Raw genomic sequence first — 20,795 nt, 5'->3', positions numbered from 1 at the left:
TTTATATAAATAAAACAGGTGGATCAGGCGAGAACAAGTGCACTGCATTTGCCGCCGCGGTTTGTGGCCCAAATACGGCAGACAGGCAACCAACGGTATAGCAACTCTCAGCAAATGGGTGGCACTTACAAACTGGAAGCAGCTTCGCACAGAGGGCTCAATGTTGGAGCCGCCAAAGGAGGCCACCTCGCCAAGTTGCCGTGGGATCTGAATGGAGTCGTGGAGGAGAAGACCGAGGCGACGCTGGTCACAGAAACCGGTGGCACTCGCAACCTGCCTGAACAAGACTGTCAAAAGGGGGAAACAATTCAGTACTCGTGCTATATTTTAGGGCTTCGCCAAACAAATATTTTGCGTCTAGAGCAGCCTTTCCCCCATGGTGAGAAGTAAAAAAAAAAAAAAAAGTATAAACACTCTGTCTCTGGACTATAAGCCGTGTTTTTTTTTTGACAGCCTTAACAATGACGATGCACCAGATTTGAAGAAGCGAGATCTTGCGCATCCATGGCCTATACGTATGAGAACTGTTTATTTTTTCAGTTATATTTAGCTTATTTTAGTCAATAAATTCTCAATGTCGACAAAACTATGGTAACATGCTTTGACGGTGTACAAGTCTAAACCAACGCCAGCTAGTTTTTCATCCCAGACATTTTGCACGTGTGCTAGCACAGGTGACACATGTGGTGTTGCCTGCGAAAAGACGCCATTGCGCTTGAGGAAAAAGTCAATCAATTACCAGACCCTCAATAATGAGGTTTGCTGTAGTTGGGTTTCCACCATATCTATTCTTTTGTTTTTATATATATTTGTTTGTTTGTTTGTTTATTGAACATAAAACGTATACAGTAATAATTTGACAGAAAATAAGGTAGATAAAAAAAGTAAAAAGAAAGAAATCAGTCTTCATTCAACACAGTTATTATGTTCAAGGGAGTAGGATGAAGTAAAAAAACGTATCTAGTCCTACCCCGTTATGTGTTTATATCTACTAAATCATTTTTATATCAATCAAAAAAGAAAAAGTAAGAAGAAGTCTCCATTAAGGCTCATACTTTACCCTTAACCGTGATATTTTTACAACTTTTGGTTTGTATTTGTAACCAACGTAATGAATTCTGTTTGCCTTGGAAGCTTTATACGACGTGCAACATCTTTTTGATGTCGATGTTTTAATGACGGCAACAGAGGAGAAAAGATTCGCTTTCAAATTTTTTTATTATTTTTTTTGGCATTATCATATTTTCGGCACTAAAAGGCGCACCCAAAAGCCTTCCATTTTATTAAAAGCTCACAGCGCGCCTTAAAATCAGTTGCACCTTGTGTATGGTCATTATGGTAATATTCTGACCCCCAAAATGGCTCCTAGCTCGAGACATGCTGACAATGCAGATTTCAAACTTAATTAAGATAAGATAAGATAAGAAAACCTTTATTAGTCTCACAATGGAGAAATTTCCCAATTCACAGCAGCAAAGTTATGAAAGTAAGAAGTAGAACAACAAAATAAAGGAGCTGCTGGAAAGGCAGCCACTCTCGCGGCGCCATTTTGAAGTCAAAATAACAAAAATAACACAAGACAACACATAGGACACAGACAGTCGTTCAATCTTCACCAATTTTCTGCATACAGGCGATCGCTTTCGCAGTTGAACACGGAAATAGAGCAGCGGCAAGAGAGTTCAACGTTAACGAATCAATGTTATAACTTGCTGTTGGTTAAGTGAACTGAGTCACTGCTTTATTAAATACATTTTACTGACATCTGATCGTTTTGTTGGTATTTCTTGAGCATAGCTCCATCTAGTGGAGGCGTTGTAGATTGCGTCGTCTAATGCAGCGCGCCCAATGTATGACAAAAATGACAAAATAAGCCATTGATTGAAGGTGCCCCTCATAATCCGGTGCGCCTTGTAGTGTGGAAAATACGGTACTTAATATTTCCAAGCTTTCTAAGCGATTCCGAGCCAACAATTTTTCGTGCCGATACTCGAGGGTGAATTGGACTTACATCTGTATTTATCTTCCAGGTGGGCCTTGCAGAGCGAGACGATTCCAGTTTTGAAGGACAGGGTGCGGATCTTTCCACTGCGACCTCTGTTGAAGACCAAAAGCGGGGAAAACTGAAACGTCTGTCACGGCTTCAAAGAAGCGAGGAACTCCATGTGCACCTACGTGTCGTAGACGTTGAGTAGCCAGTTGAGGCACATGTCGACGCACAGAGGCACACTGACCAGGTGTGCATGATTCTGCTCCAGCCGCTGATACAGGCTGGTTAGACAGGCCACCAGCTGGGAGATGTCCAGCAGCTGCTCGTTCTGCTTCAGGCCGTGCTGGTCGAACACTTCGCATGCCATTGGCATGTTCAGCAGGTCCACTGACACGAAAAGAGAAGGCGGTGAGAGAACGCCGGCGTCCATTCACCCAAAATGAGTTGAGACACCTGACCTCCAGTGACCTTGACCAGGACAAACTGTCCCAAAAAAAGAAGAGATATATGCGCGGGGGGAAAAAAGCACTCACAGCACAAAGCCTTTTGTAGGCGTCTGAGTTTCATGGCTGTTCGGTAGGCTGAGAATCGAACATTGTTCAGGTCAGCTGAAAAAGAAACATGAGTGAGAAAAGACAGCGTTGCACCACTTGGGGGTTGGGGGGGGGATGCTCACACAGGCCATCATTTTATAAAGCAAAGTCTACATTTCCATGAAAATAACTCTGATATTTTTCGTTGTGATTTTGATAATACTGAGAAGACTTTGATAACAATATCACAACACTCCGTTAGCCGAGTGCAAATTACGCTGTGCAAAATGTTACAAACTCCGCCCGCGACAATTACAAATGTGATGTATTATTATTATTATTATTATCTGTGCTTAGTTTTTGCCCAGTTTTTTTTGTAGTTAATACACAGAGGCAAACAAAGCATCCAGACTCTTCTTCGTCCCTTATCTATTGTATGTTTTTGTTTCACATAGTGCCCTCTAGTGTTCAGGCTGAGACACCACATAAGGAAAAAGTTGCACGCTACATTTGAGCATACTGGATGACATGACTTGTATTTGAATATTTGATTCGAATGATCAGTTCAGCAACAACACGCCGACTTGCATAAGCCTTTTTCAAAGATTTCAGGATTTCCCCGAAAGTACCGTTATTTTAAAAAACGATGACAAATTAGCAAATGTTTGTATTTTCCGCATACACAGCGCAATTCTCATGAAAATAAAAGATTGAAATAGCAAAAAAATTTTCCCCAATTAAAAAAACATTCGTATTAAAGCCCCCGAAATGAGAAAGGAAAAGGCATCTTACAGAGCGACTGATAAAGCTCCGCCATCTTGGGATGGTCCCAGCATGTTGTCTGGGTCTGGTGGCTGTTTGAAAAGTGGGAAACACAACAGAAAAAAAAAATACTTCATTACAGTCTGAGGAGAATTTGCTGGTTTTAAGCAGCCGTAATCGCTTAAAGCTGTTAAAAATCCATCACGCAGCTCTGTTTAATAACGTCAAACAAAACGTCGGGGTGAAAGGTTGCAAAATAAGTCATCTGTAGCATACCAGACATCATGATTCGTCTTTGAGCAAAGTGATACCATTCCAGACAGGAAGAAAAAAAATCTACCCTGTTGTCCTCGTAAAACTAAATATATTTTTTTAACAACGGCACAACAAAAAGGTCACAAAAAGTAAAAATCTTGAAATAATAATCGCGCCTCAATTTTCTTTGTCTCCCTCTAGTGGAAGACCTTGTAATTGCCCTGTCACCGTATTTCGCCGGCGTAGCGAGTGGAGCAAATAAATACATGTTTGCAGTAAATAAATATTTTTTTTCGACCATCCATCCATCCATTTCCTGATCCGCTTTATCACAAGGGTTGCGGGGGGTGGGTTTGGGGGGGGGTAGGGGTGCTGGATCCTATCCTAGCGGTCTTCGGGCAGTAGGTGGGGAGATACCCTGAACTGGTTGCCAGCCAATCGCAGTTATTTTCGACCATTTAAGTGAAATTGGATCATCACCCACAGCTCGACTAATTATCTCTCGCAGCATACTACAGTACTACAGCACACTGTTTAGGAATCGTGAGTCGAGAATTCTCATAATTGGAAGCGAACAACGTAACGAAAATTAATTTACCACAGTTTTGCTTTTGCACCATTAAAATTTTTTTTTTTTTAATTTTTTGCCTCCCCATCGTCACATCTCCAGCGGAGCTTTTAAAAGTGCCAACGTCAAAGTCGGACGCACACAAGCGTGGCTGCGGTTAACCTTTGTCAGGAGAGCACTTCAAAATAATAATCCATACGCATCCCTGCTTTTGCAGCATGCCGCCTGCACTCCAACCAAAGAGGAGAGGGCTCCCGGGGAACTTGAAAATCACAACCTGTGCAAAAAAATAGCTCAGGCACATGGCTCATTATTGGTATGATGCACACGCATGATTCGCGCGAAACACCCAACGTGTAATTATGACGCATTACATGGACACCTGACTAACGCTGGTGCAATATGGCTGCCTGCGGTTAAGCCACACCCGAGCAGATGTCTCAGTCAGGTTCTTCACGGGGAAGACAAAAACAAACAAACAAAATTTAATGTCGACGCTATTTCAAAGAAGAGTGTTCCAGTCCAAGGACAAGCCCAATGTGTCGGCGCTACATTTTAAGTTCAAAGACAATGTAAACTCACATTAACAGGCTCTACATCTTTCAAGTGACAGGAAGAAAAAATTACAAGAATGTCAAGAGGGAGCAGACTCTGAGTGAAAAGATTCAATCAAAGGCATCTTCACTCATGGAGGTCAATTATGAGTTGAGAGAAACATAAAAACTTCTGGGTATGAAGCTCAGGACTTCTTATTTAGGATTTGAATGGATATTAGGTTTGCTTCAGACTTTAAGGCGCAAAGGTCCAAGTGCTCAATTCTGATTTAATGTCCAATCGGGAACCTACTCCCCCCCCCCCCCCCCCATGTATTGTAGTTTTTGAACCACAAACCAGTGCTCCACTCTTTAAAGACTGCGGCGTTCATTTTTGTGAATTTATGATTTTCTTTTACGGACGAGCTTCAGGACGCCAATCAATTGACCCATAGTCTTGTCACGTCTGACCAATGAAATGACCAAAACAGGGCACAGTGGACCAATTAAATTAGTCCATCCACAAACTGAATATTCATATCAGCCAGTTGCGAGTGCGTCAGGCTTCCTGAAGAGAGAAATACAGAATTTTAATGCATCGTGGTTGTTTAAAATAAAAAAAAAGAATCCTGAATTGAATTAAATGAGCCTAAGGGAACAAGTGCCATAAATACATCCACCTCTGCAGCGTGGCGACTGACTCCCACCATCGCTGCCAATCGACAACAACACAGCCAAGTCACTTCACGGATTTCTATACAGTATATAATAAGTTCATGTGTCCTCTGCGTAAATAAGGTTTTCCAAAAGTCCATCTGTGTGTCCTCTTTCTTTGCCAATGTCCCATGTTGTAGGGCGGAGACTCGCAGCTATTAATACGAATTGGCCAATGCGTGTACAAATTTGTTTTCATGGCTAATTTTAGCTGTTGCGGCTTCCAAACAAATGCGTTTTGTAGTCACATGAAACAGCCTGCACACCGAGACCTTCATTCATCCGCAATACAGAAGAGGCCCTGATTCAGAATACAAGACGTTGTGGCCACTTCCAAGTGGACAAACTGCAAACCAAACATCCATCATCGGGGTTGTGGAAATGCATTTTCTCACAGATCCGTATGAAATATTTCCCGTCGGGTTGCATCGGAGTAAATTTGCGAAAACGAGATTGTTTGCCTGCCAAGAGATGACAGCAGGCTATCTATTCTACTGCCAAAATGGCAAAAAGAGAAGTCAGGAATTGCCCAATGCCCAGTCCGTCAATTTTCATGTCTGCATTTGATGACAGATTCTTTTTGAGTCCGATGGCATCCAAGTAGCTCGTAATATAACGGACCAACTTGTATTACCAGCGGAAACCGTACTGTGGAAAACGCATTCAATTTCAGGCAATTGGCCCCAAAATGTATTCAGACATTCCTGCGTGTCCTGCGATTGGCTAGCAACCAATTCAGTTCTGTTCGAGTCTCCCAACCCCAATTATGATACGCGGGAGGCCCGGAAGATGTGATTAAAAATGTGATTCAAAAGCGTATCATGATATAACTTGTATATCGGTTGATATTGATATGTAGTGAATATGATGTTTTTTAAACTCTTGAAAATACAGACTCTGAGGGATAAAAGGTGAATTTAGGTTGTGATCCGAGAGATTAAGATAAGATATCCTTTATTTGTCCCACACTGGGGAAATTTACAGCCTCCAGCAGCAAGAATTAGCACGTCGACATCACAGTGCAAAGGTACCGGGTTTGATTCCATGTGCGACCTTCCTGTGTGGAGTTTGCATGTTATCCCCGAGCCTGCGTGGGTTTTCTCCGGGTACTCCGGGTTCCTCCCACATTCCAAAAACATGCATGGCAGGATAATGGAACACTCTAAATTGTCCCTAGGTGTGAATGTGAGTGCGGATGGTCGTTCGTTTCCGTGTGCCCTGCGATTGGCTGGCAACAGGTTCAGGATGTACCCCCCGCCCCCCTTGGAGACAGCTGGGATTGGCTCCAGCACCTCCCACAACCCTGTGAGGATAAAGCGGATCAAAATGGATGGATGGATTTCCTTTAGCGTAGCTTCATTTAGTGGGTGCATAACGCAACCGCAGCCACTACTGTAGTTTCTATTCTATGTGCCTTATAATGCGGTGCGCCCTATACCGTATCTGAAAACAGTTTTAAAATACTCCAAATACTCCAAAGCACCGTATAATACGGAAAATACGGCAACTGCTCCTGCACTAGATGTATCACTAGATCCCAAATGTATCCCCCCTGAACTTAAAATCTATGTGCCCTGCCTCGGAAACACTGGTGTACGTGACCTTTTGAACACACCAGCAAGCAACTTTTGGCGGCCTAACAAGCTTTGCGAGCAAAGACAACAAGAGAAATCGAGCATGGGTAAATGATTCAAAACATGAACAAAAGGAAGTGCTCAGGTTCAACTGCGTGAATAGATCATTGTCAACTGTGTTTGGACTCCTCGAGAACGAATGCACCCTGGTGCCAACAATCTGCGCCACCAACCCATCCCGCATCAAGGACCCTTGTTTGCAACAACTAAATAAGCGCGGGCGTGCATGTTTGTGTGTGCGCGCGTGCGTGTGTGAGTGTGTGTGTTAGTCACAATGAGATCCGTGGGAGTGCGCGAGGCTCAACACTGCGGCTGAGCGTTACTCTCACAACACGACGCGCACCTTCTTCGGCCGGATAACCGCAGCACGTTTCATCCCACCTTAAAAATTGGAACCGACGTACGAACATTTCCAAAGGCTGACTGTCACGGTGGGGGTGGAGGGCGCTTGCGTGCATGTAAAGGAATGTAACGCACTGATGCATCACCCTGCAGAAGAGGGCGATGCGACGCGCGTGCACAAATCAACACGACCCCCCCCCCCCCCCCCAACCAAATAAAACGCACGCCCACACCTCCAGATCCGGTTGCAGTGTGTTTGCTTTTAAGCACAATGGACCCTCTTCAAAGACGAACATGGGCCACAAACGCGACGAGGAAGACGCCGACTGAGCGAATGCCCGAGCCAGGTATCCAAACCCGCAAGACCGAACCACGGCGGCGGAAGTTATTAGCCTATTACAAGTTAAAAGCATTGTGTTCTCCCCCGATGACGTTGGATCAATTCACCGGTGTGCAATTATTTAAAAGAGGGGGGGGGGGGTTACCCATCAATTTGACGCCACGTACGTTCCAAATGTTAAGTCGGTGCCTCTTGTATCTCATTCCCAAATGACTCACACGCCAAATCTCGGATCTTTTTTTCCCCAAGAATACGCGTTTCGCAGCTCAGCGCCTCCGTGCTCGCCGTGAAAACTCGCAGCCAACGTCAGCGGAGTAAAACACACACACACACGCAAAAATACGATTATTGAACCACAAATGAATAAAAACCGTCACCGGTACTCACTTCCGAAGCTGCTCCCGCATTGTCGCTGGCGATTCGGGCAAGAGAGAGCCCACCACCAATGTCGCCCCCCAATATCAACGCAAACCCTTTCCTCGGTTCGACCCCGCGTCGAAGCGGCACCAGGACAACCTTGCCGGAGTTTGCCCGTGCTTGTGATTATCCGCGCGTGAGCCCTGGTGGTGGCTTCGCAAGGAGGCTGCTTGATTCCCGAATGAAACGCGCCAAGGTGCAACATTTCACAAATGGGCCACACTTCCGCTCAACACTTTCCAAAATAAATGTCCATGTTTTTGCATTTGGCGGTCGCCATTTATTTACGCGCATCTTCAGTTGGCATATTAGGTGTGACTGTGCTCATTTCCAGTGGCGAAATTATTGTATTTTCCGAGGAAACCTGAAATAATCTACGAGCCAAATACATGAACATGCACTTGTTGTGTCAACAGGGACGAAATGTAACTGAGTCCAAAAGTCGAACACTGGTCAAAAGCAGATTTTAAACAAAGATGGCTTTAAACGTCCCTAAAAGTACAGTATACTGATTTTGAAACATTTTCTTTATTTTCTTGTTGTTTATCTTTGAGGAATTCTCATTTTTTATTACCATGCGTTGTAATTTACATAGCAGAAAAAATATTCACCTAATCCCTAATTCATAAACATTACTAATGCCTATTGAGGATATTCGGAGGATAGATGGATATTATTATGAAAACCTGACGTGCTCGAGAAAGAAAGAGAATATTCGGAATCACCACAACCAATCCATCGAGAAAGGCTTACTTGCATCGCTGATTAACTGATAAAGTAAAAACAATAAAAATGTTGACCAATGTTATTTAAAAAAAAACAAGAGTAACCTCCAAAATGTCATTTCTCTCGTTCTTCCCTGTTAATGAACAATTTGCATATTAAGTTGTGATTGTCTACAATACATACTCGCCTGTCAACACACCCGCAACCCTCTTACAAAAGCCATTTTAGCCACTTTGAGTAAGAGAGAGAAAAAAGGTGAATATTTCCAGTTCCAACGGAAGTACATTCAACACAGCTAGCAATTAGTCAAACAAAATGGATGCAATTACAGTAGCCCTAAAATAAATTAGGTATTCAAATAAAATGTATTTCATTTTACTCATACATGAGGATGAGTCATCAGTAATCGGCAATATTTTTTTGAATGTGAATTGGACTGACCATTCGAACACCGTAGACTACTTCTACAATCACCAACTTCATCCTACCGCAGCAAGCCCTTATACGATGCCTTTATTTTGAAAAACAAGATTCCACTTCTGGTCAAGCTCTCGTTTTCCCTCACTGCTTCACTCACCCTTGGCGGGGCTCCCCTTCCCCCATCACAGTGTCAGTGAAAGGAAAGGAGCTGAGGTGCTCACAAGAAGCTCTCGGCTTTTCAACATTCAATAACATGGAGGAGGTCGTGTGAAAAAGAGAAGGAAAAGTGATGTACGGAAGCACAGAGATGGGACAGAGCCCAAAAGTGAAATGAAAAGGAACGGGAGCCGTTTTGCTCGGGGACATTTTTGTTGCCGTGTCGCCTTGGAAAAAAAATCCCCTGCAAAGTGTCTATCCTTGCTATTTATTTGCCAAGCATCAACTTTGATCTCCTCACAACGGTTGCTTGTTTCTACCTGTCAGCGCGTGTGTGCGTGCTTCAATGAATTCCTCAGCAGCGATTTAAAAGGGACACAGTTTGACATTTATCAAGGTTTCATGATATGCCTACTTCGGTAAGTGTGTATGTGAGCGAGACGTACATTGACGAACAGGGTTAGCTCTACTTTATGAACGTCTCTTCATACAAAATTATCAAGTTACGAAATACCTCAACGGGAAATTATTGCCTCTTGCTACGAAAGAAATTTCAAGACGAAAGGTAAAAATAAAGTACGGGCCGCGAATTGCAGCTCCGAGTTTCCTGAACGCAACATACTTGTAGCTGCTCTGCCATTGGTTATTACCTCGCATCTTCCTGGCATCCCATTGGCTAAGAGGGACACCTCGGGCCATTGAGGTGTTCCGATAGTTTTACAGAAATGTGAATCACCAGTCGGGCTCGCTATGCTGACTTTAGAAAACATCGATGTCTGAATTTTTTTTGGGGGGGGGGGGGGGCTTGGAACGAATTAGGGCATTTACATGGAAAATGCGTCTTGACCTACAAAATTTCCTACCAGAACCACTTAATTTGGTACGTCGAGGTACCACTGTGATGACAAATGGAATTCTGCTAACTGCAGATATACTTCTATCATGTCATAATGACATTTTCAGAGCCGCTCACTAACAGACATCATCTCCCCCTCTTTCTCTTAAGTCAGAAAAGGCGCAGATTCTACCATCGACTTATTTGTGCCCGCTGCGCATTCTGGGTGAGGACAGTGGACATCAGAGTGTGACGCAAACAAATTTCCAGCAGACGAAAGCGTCTTTTGGTCTCCGGAGGCTCGACCGAGGTCGAGCGCCTCTCGAAGGCAAAATATCATATTGCACATTTTGAGTCATTTCATAGCCTCTGACATCAAGCGATGACTGTGACCGGGCAAGGGGTGCGGACGGCGCAGGGGTGGCGCATCAGTCCCATCTCCGCTCGGTGACTCCCCAACGGCTGTAATATGTGTCCCTCCATTACAATGATGTCCGAACGTCGACATTACATCATATTTCTAAAATAGGATCAACGCCAGTGGACTTTTTTTTTTCTTTCACTGTGATGGGGCATTTTCATTTCATTTTCAGTCATTTCATGCTGATGGGACTTGCATTTCAAGTGCTGGTCACAAACAACATTGGACACCTTAAAAATTGGTTTAAAAAAATTCCGGCTCGATGACGCAAGTTAATGTCACAATAACCATGTGACATTTTTTCAAAATGGGTCATCGAAGGAATTCTCGTGTCTCATGAAAATGGGAGAATGTGGTGCAAAAAAACGTTCTATGTTGTGTTCGTATGCATGAGACATGTATCGGAGTATATTTCTGAATCAATTTCACCGTGTTGTGTGTTTTCCTCGTCACATCTCGGCCAATCCTCCATGAAGCCTCTCCAGTTGGTCCAAAAGGCTGCTGCTCGCCTCTCGACAGGTACTCGTAAGAGGGAGCACATAACTGGCTCCCGATATATTTCAGAGTTCTTCGGCTTTTGGCTCAGCATGAGACTTGATTATTATTATTTTTTTTTTACTGTTTGTTTTGTGCTTTCCATTGTCTTTGTTATTATCGTTTGTTGTCGTAACAATTATTTTTGCTTTATAGACAGCACTTTCTATACAGCGAGTTTATTATTATTATTTTTTTTAAGGGCTCTATAAATACAGTTGAATCGAGTTGGAATATCACACTCACAGTGTCTTGGTCATCAGGTCCGGTCCGTCTTTTTCTCTGTATTTGGAGATAAAACAAAACAAAACCCTGTCACTTCATTTTTCCTACTCCGTGCAACTTTTCGCCTTAGCCTTGATTTTTTTCCCCGAGTGTTGAATTAGTCACGGCCATCTATCAATTAAACCAGACATGGAAAAGATGCAAGTAGCTGATGATATGGGGCATGGGGCTTGTCTGATTTGCCAAAGAAACAGGAAATGAGCTCAGAATGGGAGGTGGGGGGAGCGGTGGGGGTCAGTGGGGTGATAAGTATTCTGGGATTACGTCTTGGGAATAAAAAACAAAACAAAAAAAACATGAACCATGCGATGACATTAATCAGATGATTCTACTGAAAGCATGGAAACATGCATGAGTACAACGCATGTTCTGTTTTCATCAGTCACGTTGAGTTCGCACAAATATCTTTCAGACGTTTTTAAAAATCAGATGTGTGAAAACCCTAATCTAGGGGAAAAAAAGTGTATCGAGCGTTTGAAAAGCTCACATATCGGATCCAAATTCCACAACAGCAGCAATTTAAGTGATGACAAATCAAATGTCACACACTTATATCAGTGTGAAATCTAAACAGACCAAATTTGTGATGTGTATTATTCATTCATTCATCTTCCGAGCCGCTTGATCCTCACTAGGGTCGCGGGGGGTGCTGGAGCCTATCCCAGCTGTCTTCGGGCAGTAGGCGGGGGACACCCTGAATCGGTTGCCAGCCAATCGCAGGGCACACAGAAACGAACAACCATTCGCACTCACACTCACACCTCGGGACAATTTAGAGTGTTCAATCAGCCTGCCACGCATGTTTTTGGAATGTGGGAGGAAACCGGAGCACCCGGAGAAAACCCACGCAGGCCCGAGGAGAACATGCAAACTCCACACAGGGAGGCCGGAGCTGGAATCGAACCCGGTACCTCTGCACTGTGAAGCCGACGTGCTAACCACTGGACTACCGGGCCGTATTATTTTATTCTTATTTTTTAGAGAAAATATTTTAATTGCTTCCCTGGCAATCGACTGTCCAGTTGAGGGTGTAGCGCGTCTCTCAACTTTCAAAGAAATTCAGCTGGGATAGGCTGCAGTCTTCCCCTGACTCTCCAGACAAATATAGAAAATGGATGAACGATGAAGAGCACCTAGCTATAAGGTTGGATTCTTCTTTTGCAACAATAAAGTAGATATTTTCAAAAAACATATTTTTCACTGTAATTTGGATTAAAAAAACGCAGCCTTGAGAAATTCCTTCCAGGCTGAAGAATTTTTCAACTTCAGTCTATGACGTGTCAATAGATGGAGACAAGTGGGCTTTTTGGACATGTCTGCATTCTCTCACATTCAAACTTTCATCTCTAATGACATCGTCGGCTTCCGGGTTCTGATTTCATTTCAGACTTGAGCGGGACTTACGATGGGATATGAATGCAAGGCTTGATGAAAAATTTAGGTGCATCTATAGATCGAGATGTTGACATTCATATTTGACATGGGGTCGCCTCAACCCAAATTAAAATTCAATTTACACTCTGGGATAGCTTTTCATTGTACACCACACACAAAAGCAGACCACACGCATGCAGGCGTGCAAGGCGACCTATCCCCCCCCAAAATTCACTCACACTTGGGGCCTGATTTACCAAAGTCCCAACAGAGGGCGCTAATTTACTATTTATTCGAAATAATTGCGCTCACTGTTGAAATGTGGAAAGTGATGGAACTGGAAGTGTTAGCGGAAGAGGCAAACCAACTTTTTACTGAGTTACAGGAAATACATTTTTAACTCTGATACTTTTGAAGAAACCAGCAAGCACCAAATAACATGTTTTGTGGCAATTGGATGTATCTGCCCCACCCCTATCTTGCATAACACTGTGTTATGGTGGGACAGCACATCTGGAAAACTACTAGCCAATGGGCCTGATCAATCAAATCACATGACCATATCAGAAAACATGTTGGCTGACTTCCTGTGCGCGCAGTACGGGCTGACGACATGGTCATTTGAACTAAAAATTTGCTGGAATAATATTTTCATTATTACTGGTGTATTTGGACAAATGTTAAATACACGCACATCAATTATTTTTTGATTCGATAGATCGGAAAAAAAGCAAGCCTACGCATCGGAAATGATAGCTCTTGAAGACCTCTTGTGTAAATCAAATGATGTTGTATTGTTTAATAACTCTCCAGCTTCTCTTTTCCCGGTCCCCTGCCATGGGGCGTCGTCAGTGACCTGAACCGGAAGGAAATGCTTCATCCTGTTTTGCCCAATGCCGAAGTTGGTCGCGCTTAACCCCATTTGCCACCGTGTGCTGAAATGACCCAGGCACACAATCACGGAGGGTTGAAAAGAGTTAAATCATTGGTGATATGGCATGACTCCTTCTTGTGACTGCCACTTATTCAGAGGCAGGGCCCGACCTATATGGATTTTTTTTGTGGTCCCTATTCCCTGACAATGTTAGGGGTCAACTCTAAATATGCAAAAAAAACCCCAAAACAAAACAAAAAAAATTCCTTTATGGTCCCCAATATAGCATTTATCTTTAGAATTGCATGAAATTAACGACAAATTTTCGATGATCTTTTTTTCCCATTCATTCATGAAATGCATACTGTAATTTGTGTAGAATACACAATAAAATTGACTGAAAATAAACAAAGAAATACAACTCAAACAAATACCAACTGGCAGGAAAAATCACTTAACCACTTTGGGGGGATGTTAATCTTTGCCATATAGACATATGGTACGAGTTACCGGTAGCGGAATGTCCACCACGCATTTATGTTTGGTTTATGTTGCACTATGTTTTTATTTTTTTCAAATAAAACGTGACTTAAGATAAGATATCCTTTATTCGTCCCACACTGGGGAAATTTACAATTTACTTTAGGTGGGGTGTAAAATCGTGACATCCAGGTCAATTCCTTGCGCATCTTGGACTGCTCACCTAAACAACTGCAAATTTCCCCAGTGTGGGACAAATAAAGATGATCTTATCTTATCTTATTGCCTGTCAAAATTAAGATTGATTTTGTTTTGAATGCCAGTTTCATAGAATGATCTCATTGACAAATTTCATTTGATAAATATTTAACCCTTTCATGCACCCCGTGGAAGGCCGTTAGGAATTTGGGGAATACCATATAAATGTTTAATCACATCCACATATTACATACATGGTGCACAACAAATATAAGATAACCTGTTTTTAAAATCAGAAGTCAAGAATAATGCCTGTTATTGTTAATTACATATGACAGTTTGAAACTTTGGTTCGGACTTTAGCAAGCATTATGGAACTTTTTACACTTGATTTGCTTTCGCGGGCCACATAAAATGATATGGCGGGCCAGATTTGGCCCCCGGGCCTTAACTTTGACACCTGTGCTATAACAGGTTAGAGTACATAAAGGTAAAAAAAAAAAAAAATCGTAAACATCCGCCATTTGGCCGACAAAGTACCATAATCGGGCCCTATTCACAGAAGCTCCAAAATTGCGTCGCTGAAGATACTTTATATGGCGATGATTTTTATTCTGGCATAAAAAAAAAAGTTTACGCACGCCATAAAAATCAGTTCTCATCTTTACGTTCATGCCTCCTCCTCACGACAATAACCGCGCTTATCGCGACACACACGTGTGACAGTTTGCGCCTGCCCTTTTACACGCTGCATCTACAGATGCCAAATCAGCCACTGCAATTCATCGCACATTTGATGAATTACATTGCGCGCACAAACCTTGTTTCACGCTCAATTGGTTTTGGCCAGAAATAACTGTCACAACACACACACACACACAGATTTTCTCAGCAATACAAAGAAGCGAGCAAAGCAAACTGGTAATTCAATGGTAAATTTAGATTCAATTGCCCAATGCTTTTTTTTTTTTTTTTTTTGCTTTGTGCTGTTAGTATCGATGTACTTACTTAATGTAGTAGGGCACGTTGTTCGGAGAGACGCCCTGCTCGAAGGGGCTGTCGACAGATCCTGCAGAGACAGGAGTTGAGGGCTGGCTTTTTTAATTGTTCAAAAGAACCCACTTGTGCAGTCCACTTGTGCGCTGCGCAAAAATTTCAGTCTAAACGCGTGCAGTGGACTCCATAAACTGATTTGTAAAGCTTAAGTGTCGGCGTTGGTAAAAATGGGCTGAGGTCAACATTCAAGTCGCTTTGTTTGTCTGCATGGTTTGGGTTTGTTTGCCGTCTTCCGAGTTACAATTACTTGAGGTGTTTGACGATTTCTTTCCAAAAAAATAAAAAAAATAAAATCACAATGAATCCAGCGGAATCTTTGGGCGAGGATGTCATAAATAGTTGTATCGAGAAGATGGCAACACGGCCTAAAAACAAGCGTGTGACACATAGGAAGGTGCAAACTTATGATTGAACACATTTTGACATTGGGCGCAATTTGGATATTTTCACCTTGGGGTGCGCTCACTTTTGTTGCTAGCAGTTGACACATTTCAAGGTGTACCTGAGCCTGCCCTACCTAACGTGGTTCGCATGAAAATACATTCTTGCTTCGGTCCGCTAAACTCGGGAAATTCACGGAGAAACCTGCGCTGGACAATGTTGGACCCGAAAACAGTGCGAGTGGAGTCCAATAATTAGCCCCGCGAGCTACGTTAGTTCAGCACAGTGAAGGTAATAAAGGCGACATTCGCAGTCGGCAGGAAGCACACGGCTCCTCTACGTCACTTGCCTTTACGCAAGAGTGGACGCTTAATCTTTAAATACAATTGGTGCCCAATCGATCAAGATTTGGTTCGTTGAAGAGTAGCATTTGACAGATGGCTCAGAGCGCCTGCGCACCTCTCCGAGTCAATATAAAACTCATATCATACCTGACGGCACTCCCGATTCAAGAGTCCGGGGTCAGATTGAAATTTACGGTCACGACGGGAAAAAAATAAATAAATCCACGAGTAGAGCGTTTTACTCACCATGAAGGAGGCCAAAGTCTCGGTGTGCATCCATCAGATGCTTTAGATGGTCATTGACTGAGACCTGAGGGACGAAAAGGACAGAAAACACGTGAGATCAAATACAAAAGCCAATTTGTATTTGATTCAAAAATCCTGCAAATTAAACAAACAAACAAACAACATTTTAAATGAATAGATGGAGTTGTCTCTGTTGGTTTTCAGCATTCCGTCCATCTCATACCATCTGTGACTGTATGTCCTACAGCATTCAAAGAAAATCATAAATTATTCACCTACTCTGACCACGGCACCCAATTGTTACAATATTTCTCCCGAAATTACCGTATTGGCCCGAATATAAGACGGTGTTTTTTGCATTGAAATAAAATTGAAAAAGTGCTGGTCGTCTTATATTCGGGGTCTAGGCGTTATACCCATTTACGACGCTAGATGGCGCCAGATATCATTGCGAATGCTGAACTTGACTCCTCAGGCCAAAGTGAACCCCTGCCACGAAGAATAAAAATTAAAATAGCGGTAGCACGAAGAAGAAAAATAAAAAATAGCGGTAAGAATGAAAAGAGAAGAAAATAATAGAAGAGATAACAGGAAATAGTGACAATCTAGAGAAAAGTGGGCCGAAGATCGGCCAGGTTAAATTAATTTATGTATTCAAAAAGTCTTTTTTCTAACTTGAGTCTTGAAAAAGAGGGGGTCGTCTTATAATCAGGGCCGTCTTATATTCGGGCCAATACGATAAACCTTTCAAATGAGAAGAGAGATGACGCAAAATCATCTGATGCACCAGGGCCGAGGTTCCTTGCGGGAAGCGCCAGCAAAATATCTTCTACCGCTTATCCGGGGCCGGGTCGCGGGGGCAACAGCTTTAGCAGGGAAGCCCAGACTTCCCTCTCCCTAGCTACTTCTTCCAGCTCTCCCCGGGGGATCCCGAGTCGTTCCCAGGCAAGCTGGGTGACATACTCTCTCCAGCGTGTCCTGGGTCTTCCTCGGGGTCTCCTCCCGGTGGGACACGCCCGGAACACCTCACCAGGGAGGCGTTCAGGAGGCATCCGAATCAGATGCCCAAGCCACCTCATCTGGCTCCTCTCGATGTGGAGGAGAAGCGGCTCGACTCTGAGCCCCTTCCGGATGACCGAGCTTCTCACCTTATCTCTAAGGGAGAGCCCGGACACCCTGCGGAGAAAACTCATTTCGGCCGCTTGTATCCGGGATCTCGTTCTTTCGGTCACGACCCATAGCTCGTGGCCATAGATGAGGGTTGGAACGTCGATTGACCGGTAAATTGAGAGCTTCGCCCTTTGGCTCAGCTCCTTCTTCACCCCGACAGACCGATACAACGTCCGCATCACAGCAGACGCTGCACCGATCCGCCTGTCGATCTCTCGCTCCCTCCTGCCCTCACTCGTGAACAAGACCCCAAGATACTTAAACTCCTCCACTTGGGGCAAGATCTCCCCCCCGACCCGGAGGGGGCACTCCACCCTTTTCCGACTGAGGACCATGGTTTCAGATTTGGAGGTGCTGATTTTCATCATGGAGCGAGCAATCATTGTCAAAAGTCTCTAGAGAAAGTCACTGCTCTCGGCTTCATCATCACTTTTTTTGGCACTCCCTTGATCCATTTTAGTTGTTGCTATCTTCATTAGGGTCAAGGGTGAGCTGGAACTTATCCCAGCTGACTTTGGGCCAATTGCCAGAGCACAAACTAATATATGGTTTCAAAAAAGAAAAAAACTTAAGTGACAGTTAGGTGAAGAGTTCCTTCTGAGAACACCGGCGAGTACCTGCAACAATTTCCAGCGTGTGTTGAGATCCTCAATGCATTTCAGGTTGCTGGGCGACAGCTGGATTTCAGGCAGACTGAAAGTGGACGCCAACTGGTTCATGTGCGTTACGTCTTCCTGTATGGGTGCGATCTCTTCCTGGAACTCCTTTGCCACACACATGTCAACCCAAGAAAGTTACATACAGTTCACGGTAACGACGCTTTGCGTGGACAAAACAACAAGCGCACCTTGACTCTACGGATGTGCTCGGGCAGCGAGTCGATGAGAAGGTCCCCGACAGGTTCCCAAGCGTCCTTGACCATCTCCGCCTGTCTCAGCTGGCCATCCACGAGGTCCTCTACCTCCAGGAGCTCCATCAGTCGCTGCAGAGCTAGCTCCAGCCTCCTCAGCCAATCGGCAGAGTTGCTATTCAGCTGCTCCCATTTGGTCGTCACGTCATTTGCTTCCTTACGTAGGAGTCGCCCGACATTTTGGGCGCGCTCCACGGAACCCATGTCTGAGGTACCAACAGGGACTCAAATCAGATTTAGGTCATCAGACAATCAGGAATATGTCATTATAGTTCAATGTCAAACACGGGCTAGGGAAGTTATCTTCTGTCAAGAGGATTTTAGAAAAAAAACTTACAAAAATGTTTAGAATGAACTCTTTGTGACTATTCTGTCAGCCAAAATGGCCTTTTACAGTGAATACAGTCGGCCACACGCAATTTTAGCTACTTGAGACACCTTGTACCTCATTTATAGATGTTAGCATTGTCGCATAGCTAGCAAAAGCATTGTCACAGATTGCCAGGACGGGACAACAACATCGCTCAAGACGGTATATTTTCTGTCATTAAAAAAAAGTTGAGACTTGTTTCATGCCATCGCAGCAAAAAAAAAAACAAAGCTGACTTTGAGCAGGCTAAATAAAGAAGACGCAGATCCCGTAGCTACACAGAATAAAATGTCACAGCCTCAAAAGATAATGTGTGAACGTTCTCAGTGCATCAGGAAAGTGCCTTGCGCCTTCAGTTCTTAACAGCTGGATTCCGGCCTCCCTCGTTCCATGACGTCCAGTGTGGCTCATAAAACCTTGGCAGTAACTGGGCTGTTGCCATGGTGCCAACAAAGTTTGTTTGATAGCCTCCACATGTGACCATTGCTATGTGAATGCCAGGGCCCAACACTTAAAAGATGAGGAGGCCGCTTTTACACAATACCCTAAAACAACCATCGAGAAATAACTGTAATGTGAAAGTCCCTCAGAAAGGAGGACGAGGACGCTGCCTAAAGACATATGTATCTATTTACCTAGCTACACATACGGTAGAGGTCCCTCCCTCTTAGCCAATGGGATGCCAGGAAGATGCTAGGACGGTAATAGCCAATGGCAGAGCAGCTATAAGGATGTTGCGATCAGGAAACTCGTAGCTGCGACTAGCGGCCCATACTTTATTTTTCCTTTCTTATCTTGAATTTTTTTTCGTAGCAATATTTTCTTGTTGAGACGTTTCGTAAGTAGAGGTACCACTGTACTTTTGTTTCAATGAAGCGCTGCAATTCATCCCTACATACCGTGTTGGCTCGAATATAAGACGGCCCTGATTATAAGACGACTCCTCTTTTTCAACACTCAAGTTTGAAAAAAGACTTTTTGAACAGCAAATTAATTTTTAAGCAGAAAATAATGACAGTACATCTGAAACAAATGATTCTAACAATATATTTGAGAGGAAAAGCATGTTATTTTGCCTCATTCAAATCTTCATATCTGAACATTTAAATATGTCAACTAAAGTGGAATCACATTCGTAAATGAATGGCTTCCGGTTTTTGAAATGTAAATGACATCATAACTTCTCCTCAACGGCCGGTTAACCTGGCCGATCTTCGACCCACTTTTCTCCAGATTGTCACTAGGTTTCTCCATTTTCTGTTATCTCTTCTATTATTTTCTTCTCTTTTCTTTCTTACCCCTGTTTTTTTATTTTTCTCCTTCGTGCTACCGCTATTTTTATTTTTATTCTTCCTGGCGGGGGTTCACTTTGGCCTGAGGAGTCACGTTCAGCATTCGCTTCAATGATATCTGGCGCCATCTAGCGTCGTGAATGGGGATCACGTCTAGACCCCGAATATAAGACTACCCCCACTTTTTCAATCTTATTTCAATGCAAAAAACACCGTCTTATATTCGGGCCAATACGGTAGTTCCCGGGCACCGAGACACCCACAAACAGGCGCCGTTGCTTTGACCTGTGAGCAAAGAAACCGAAAGTAGTGAGGGCAAGCTATCCCGAAAATGGAAGCTGCTGTTTTAAAGTCAGCTCACAACACGTTGCCATTTCTTTTTAATTTACACAATCATGCCCTCTATGATTAATACATCATTTTTGTTGTGAGAAACATCAAAGTAAGTCTTGCAGCCTGAAAGGTGTCCGTGCTGTAAATGAGTTTTTGAGTCTGTTACCTCGGTGCTCAGGTGACGGAGGCTCTTGGGACATTTGGGAGAGGAAGATGCCAACGTCCTCTAGCGCCTTGGTCACAACAGGCTCTTTGGCTCTTACGTCCCGCCTGAAGCCCTGGAACGAGAAATGTGCGCTAAT

At 43.5% G+C, this 20,795-nt stretch overlaps 1 protein-coding gene across 17 annotated transcripts in view; it reads right to left on the bottom strand.

Moving 5' to 3' along the window:
- The window catches only part of dmd (dystrophin), a 173,131-nt gene that overhangs the window by 22,362 nt on the left and 129,974 nt on the right, over positions 1-20,795 (bottom strand). For 12 of the 17 annotated variants that reach the window (XM_052059060.1, XM_052059062.1, XM_052059063.1 and 9 more), the window contains 11 exons: positions 20,660-20,771; positions 18,436-18,704; positions 18,206-18,352; positions 16,419-16,482; positions 15,400-15,460; positions 11,427-11,462; positions 3,316-3,377; positions 2,524-2,598; positions 2,176-2,377; positions 2,012-2,097; positions 130-287 (listed from right to left, as the gene is read on the bottom strand). In XM_052059060.1, the coding sequence (XP_051915020.1) occupies positions 130-287; positions 2,012-2,097; positions 2,176-2,377; positions 2,524-2,598; positions 3,316-3,377; positions 11,427-11,462; positions 15,400-15,460; positions 16,419-16,482; positions 18,206-18,352; positions 18,436-18,704; positions 20,660-20,771 (1,272 nt within the window). Of the gene's footprint in view, positions 1-129; positions 288-2,011; positions 2,098-2,175; positions 2,378-2,523; positions 2,599-3,315; positions 3,378-8,058; positions 8,288-11,426; positions 11,463-15,399; positions 15,461-16,418; positions 16,483-18,205; positions 18,353-18,435; positions 18,705-20,659; positions 20,772-20,795 lie in introns of those variants that run through there. The other 5 variants (XM_052059065.1, XM_052059057.1, XM_052059064.1 and 2 more) reach the window with 2 other exon arrangements.

The sequence above is a fragment of the Hippocampus zosterae genome, chromosome 2 (genome assembly GCF_025434085.1).
Source record: "Hippocampus zosterae strain Florida chromosome 2, ASM2543408v3, whole genome shotgun sequence".
In the NCBI taxonomy this organism is placed as follows: Eukaryota; Metazoa; Chordata; class Actinopteri; order Syngnathiformes; family Syngnathidae; genus Hippocampus; species Hippocampus zosterae.
The sequence above is the reverse complement of the archived record's forward strand: the minus strand, read 5'-3'. Positions and strand labels throughout refer to the sequence as shown.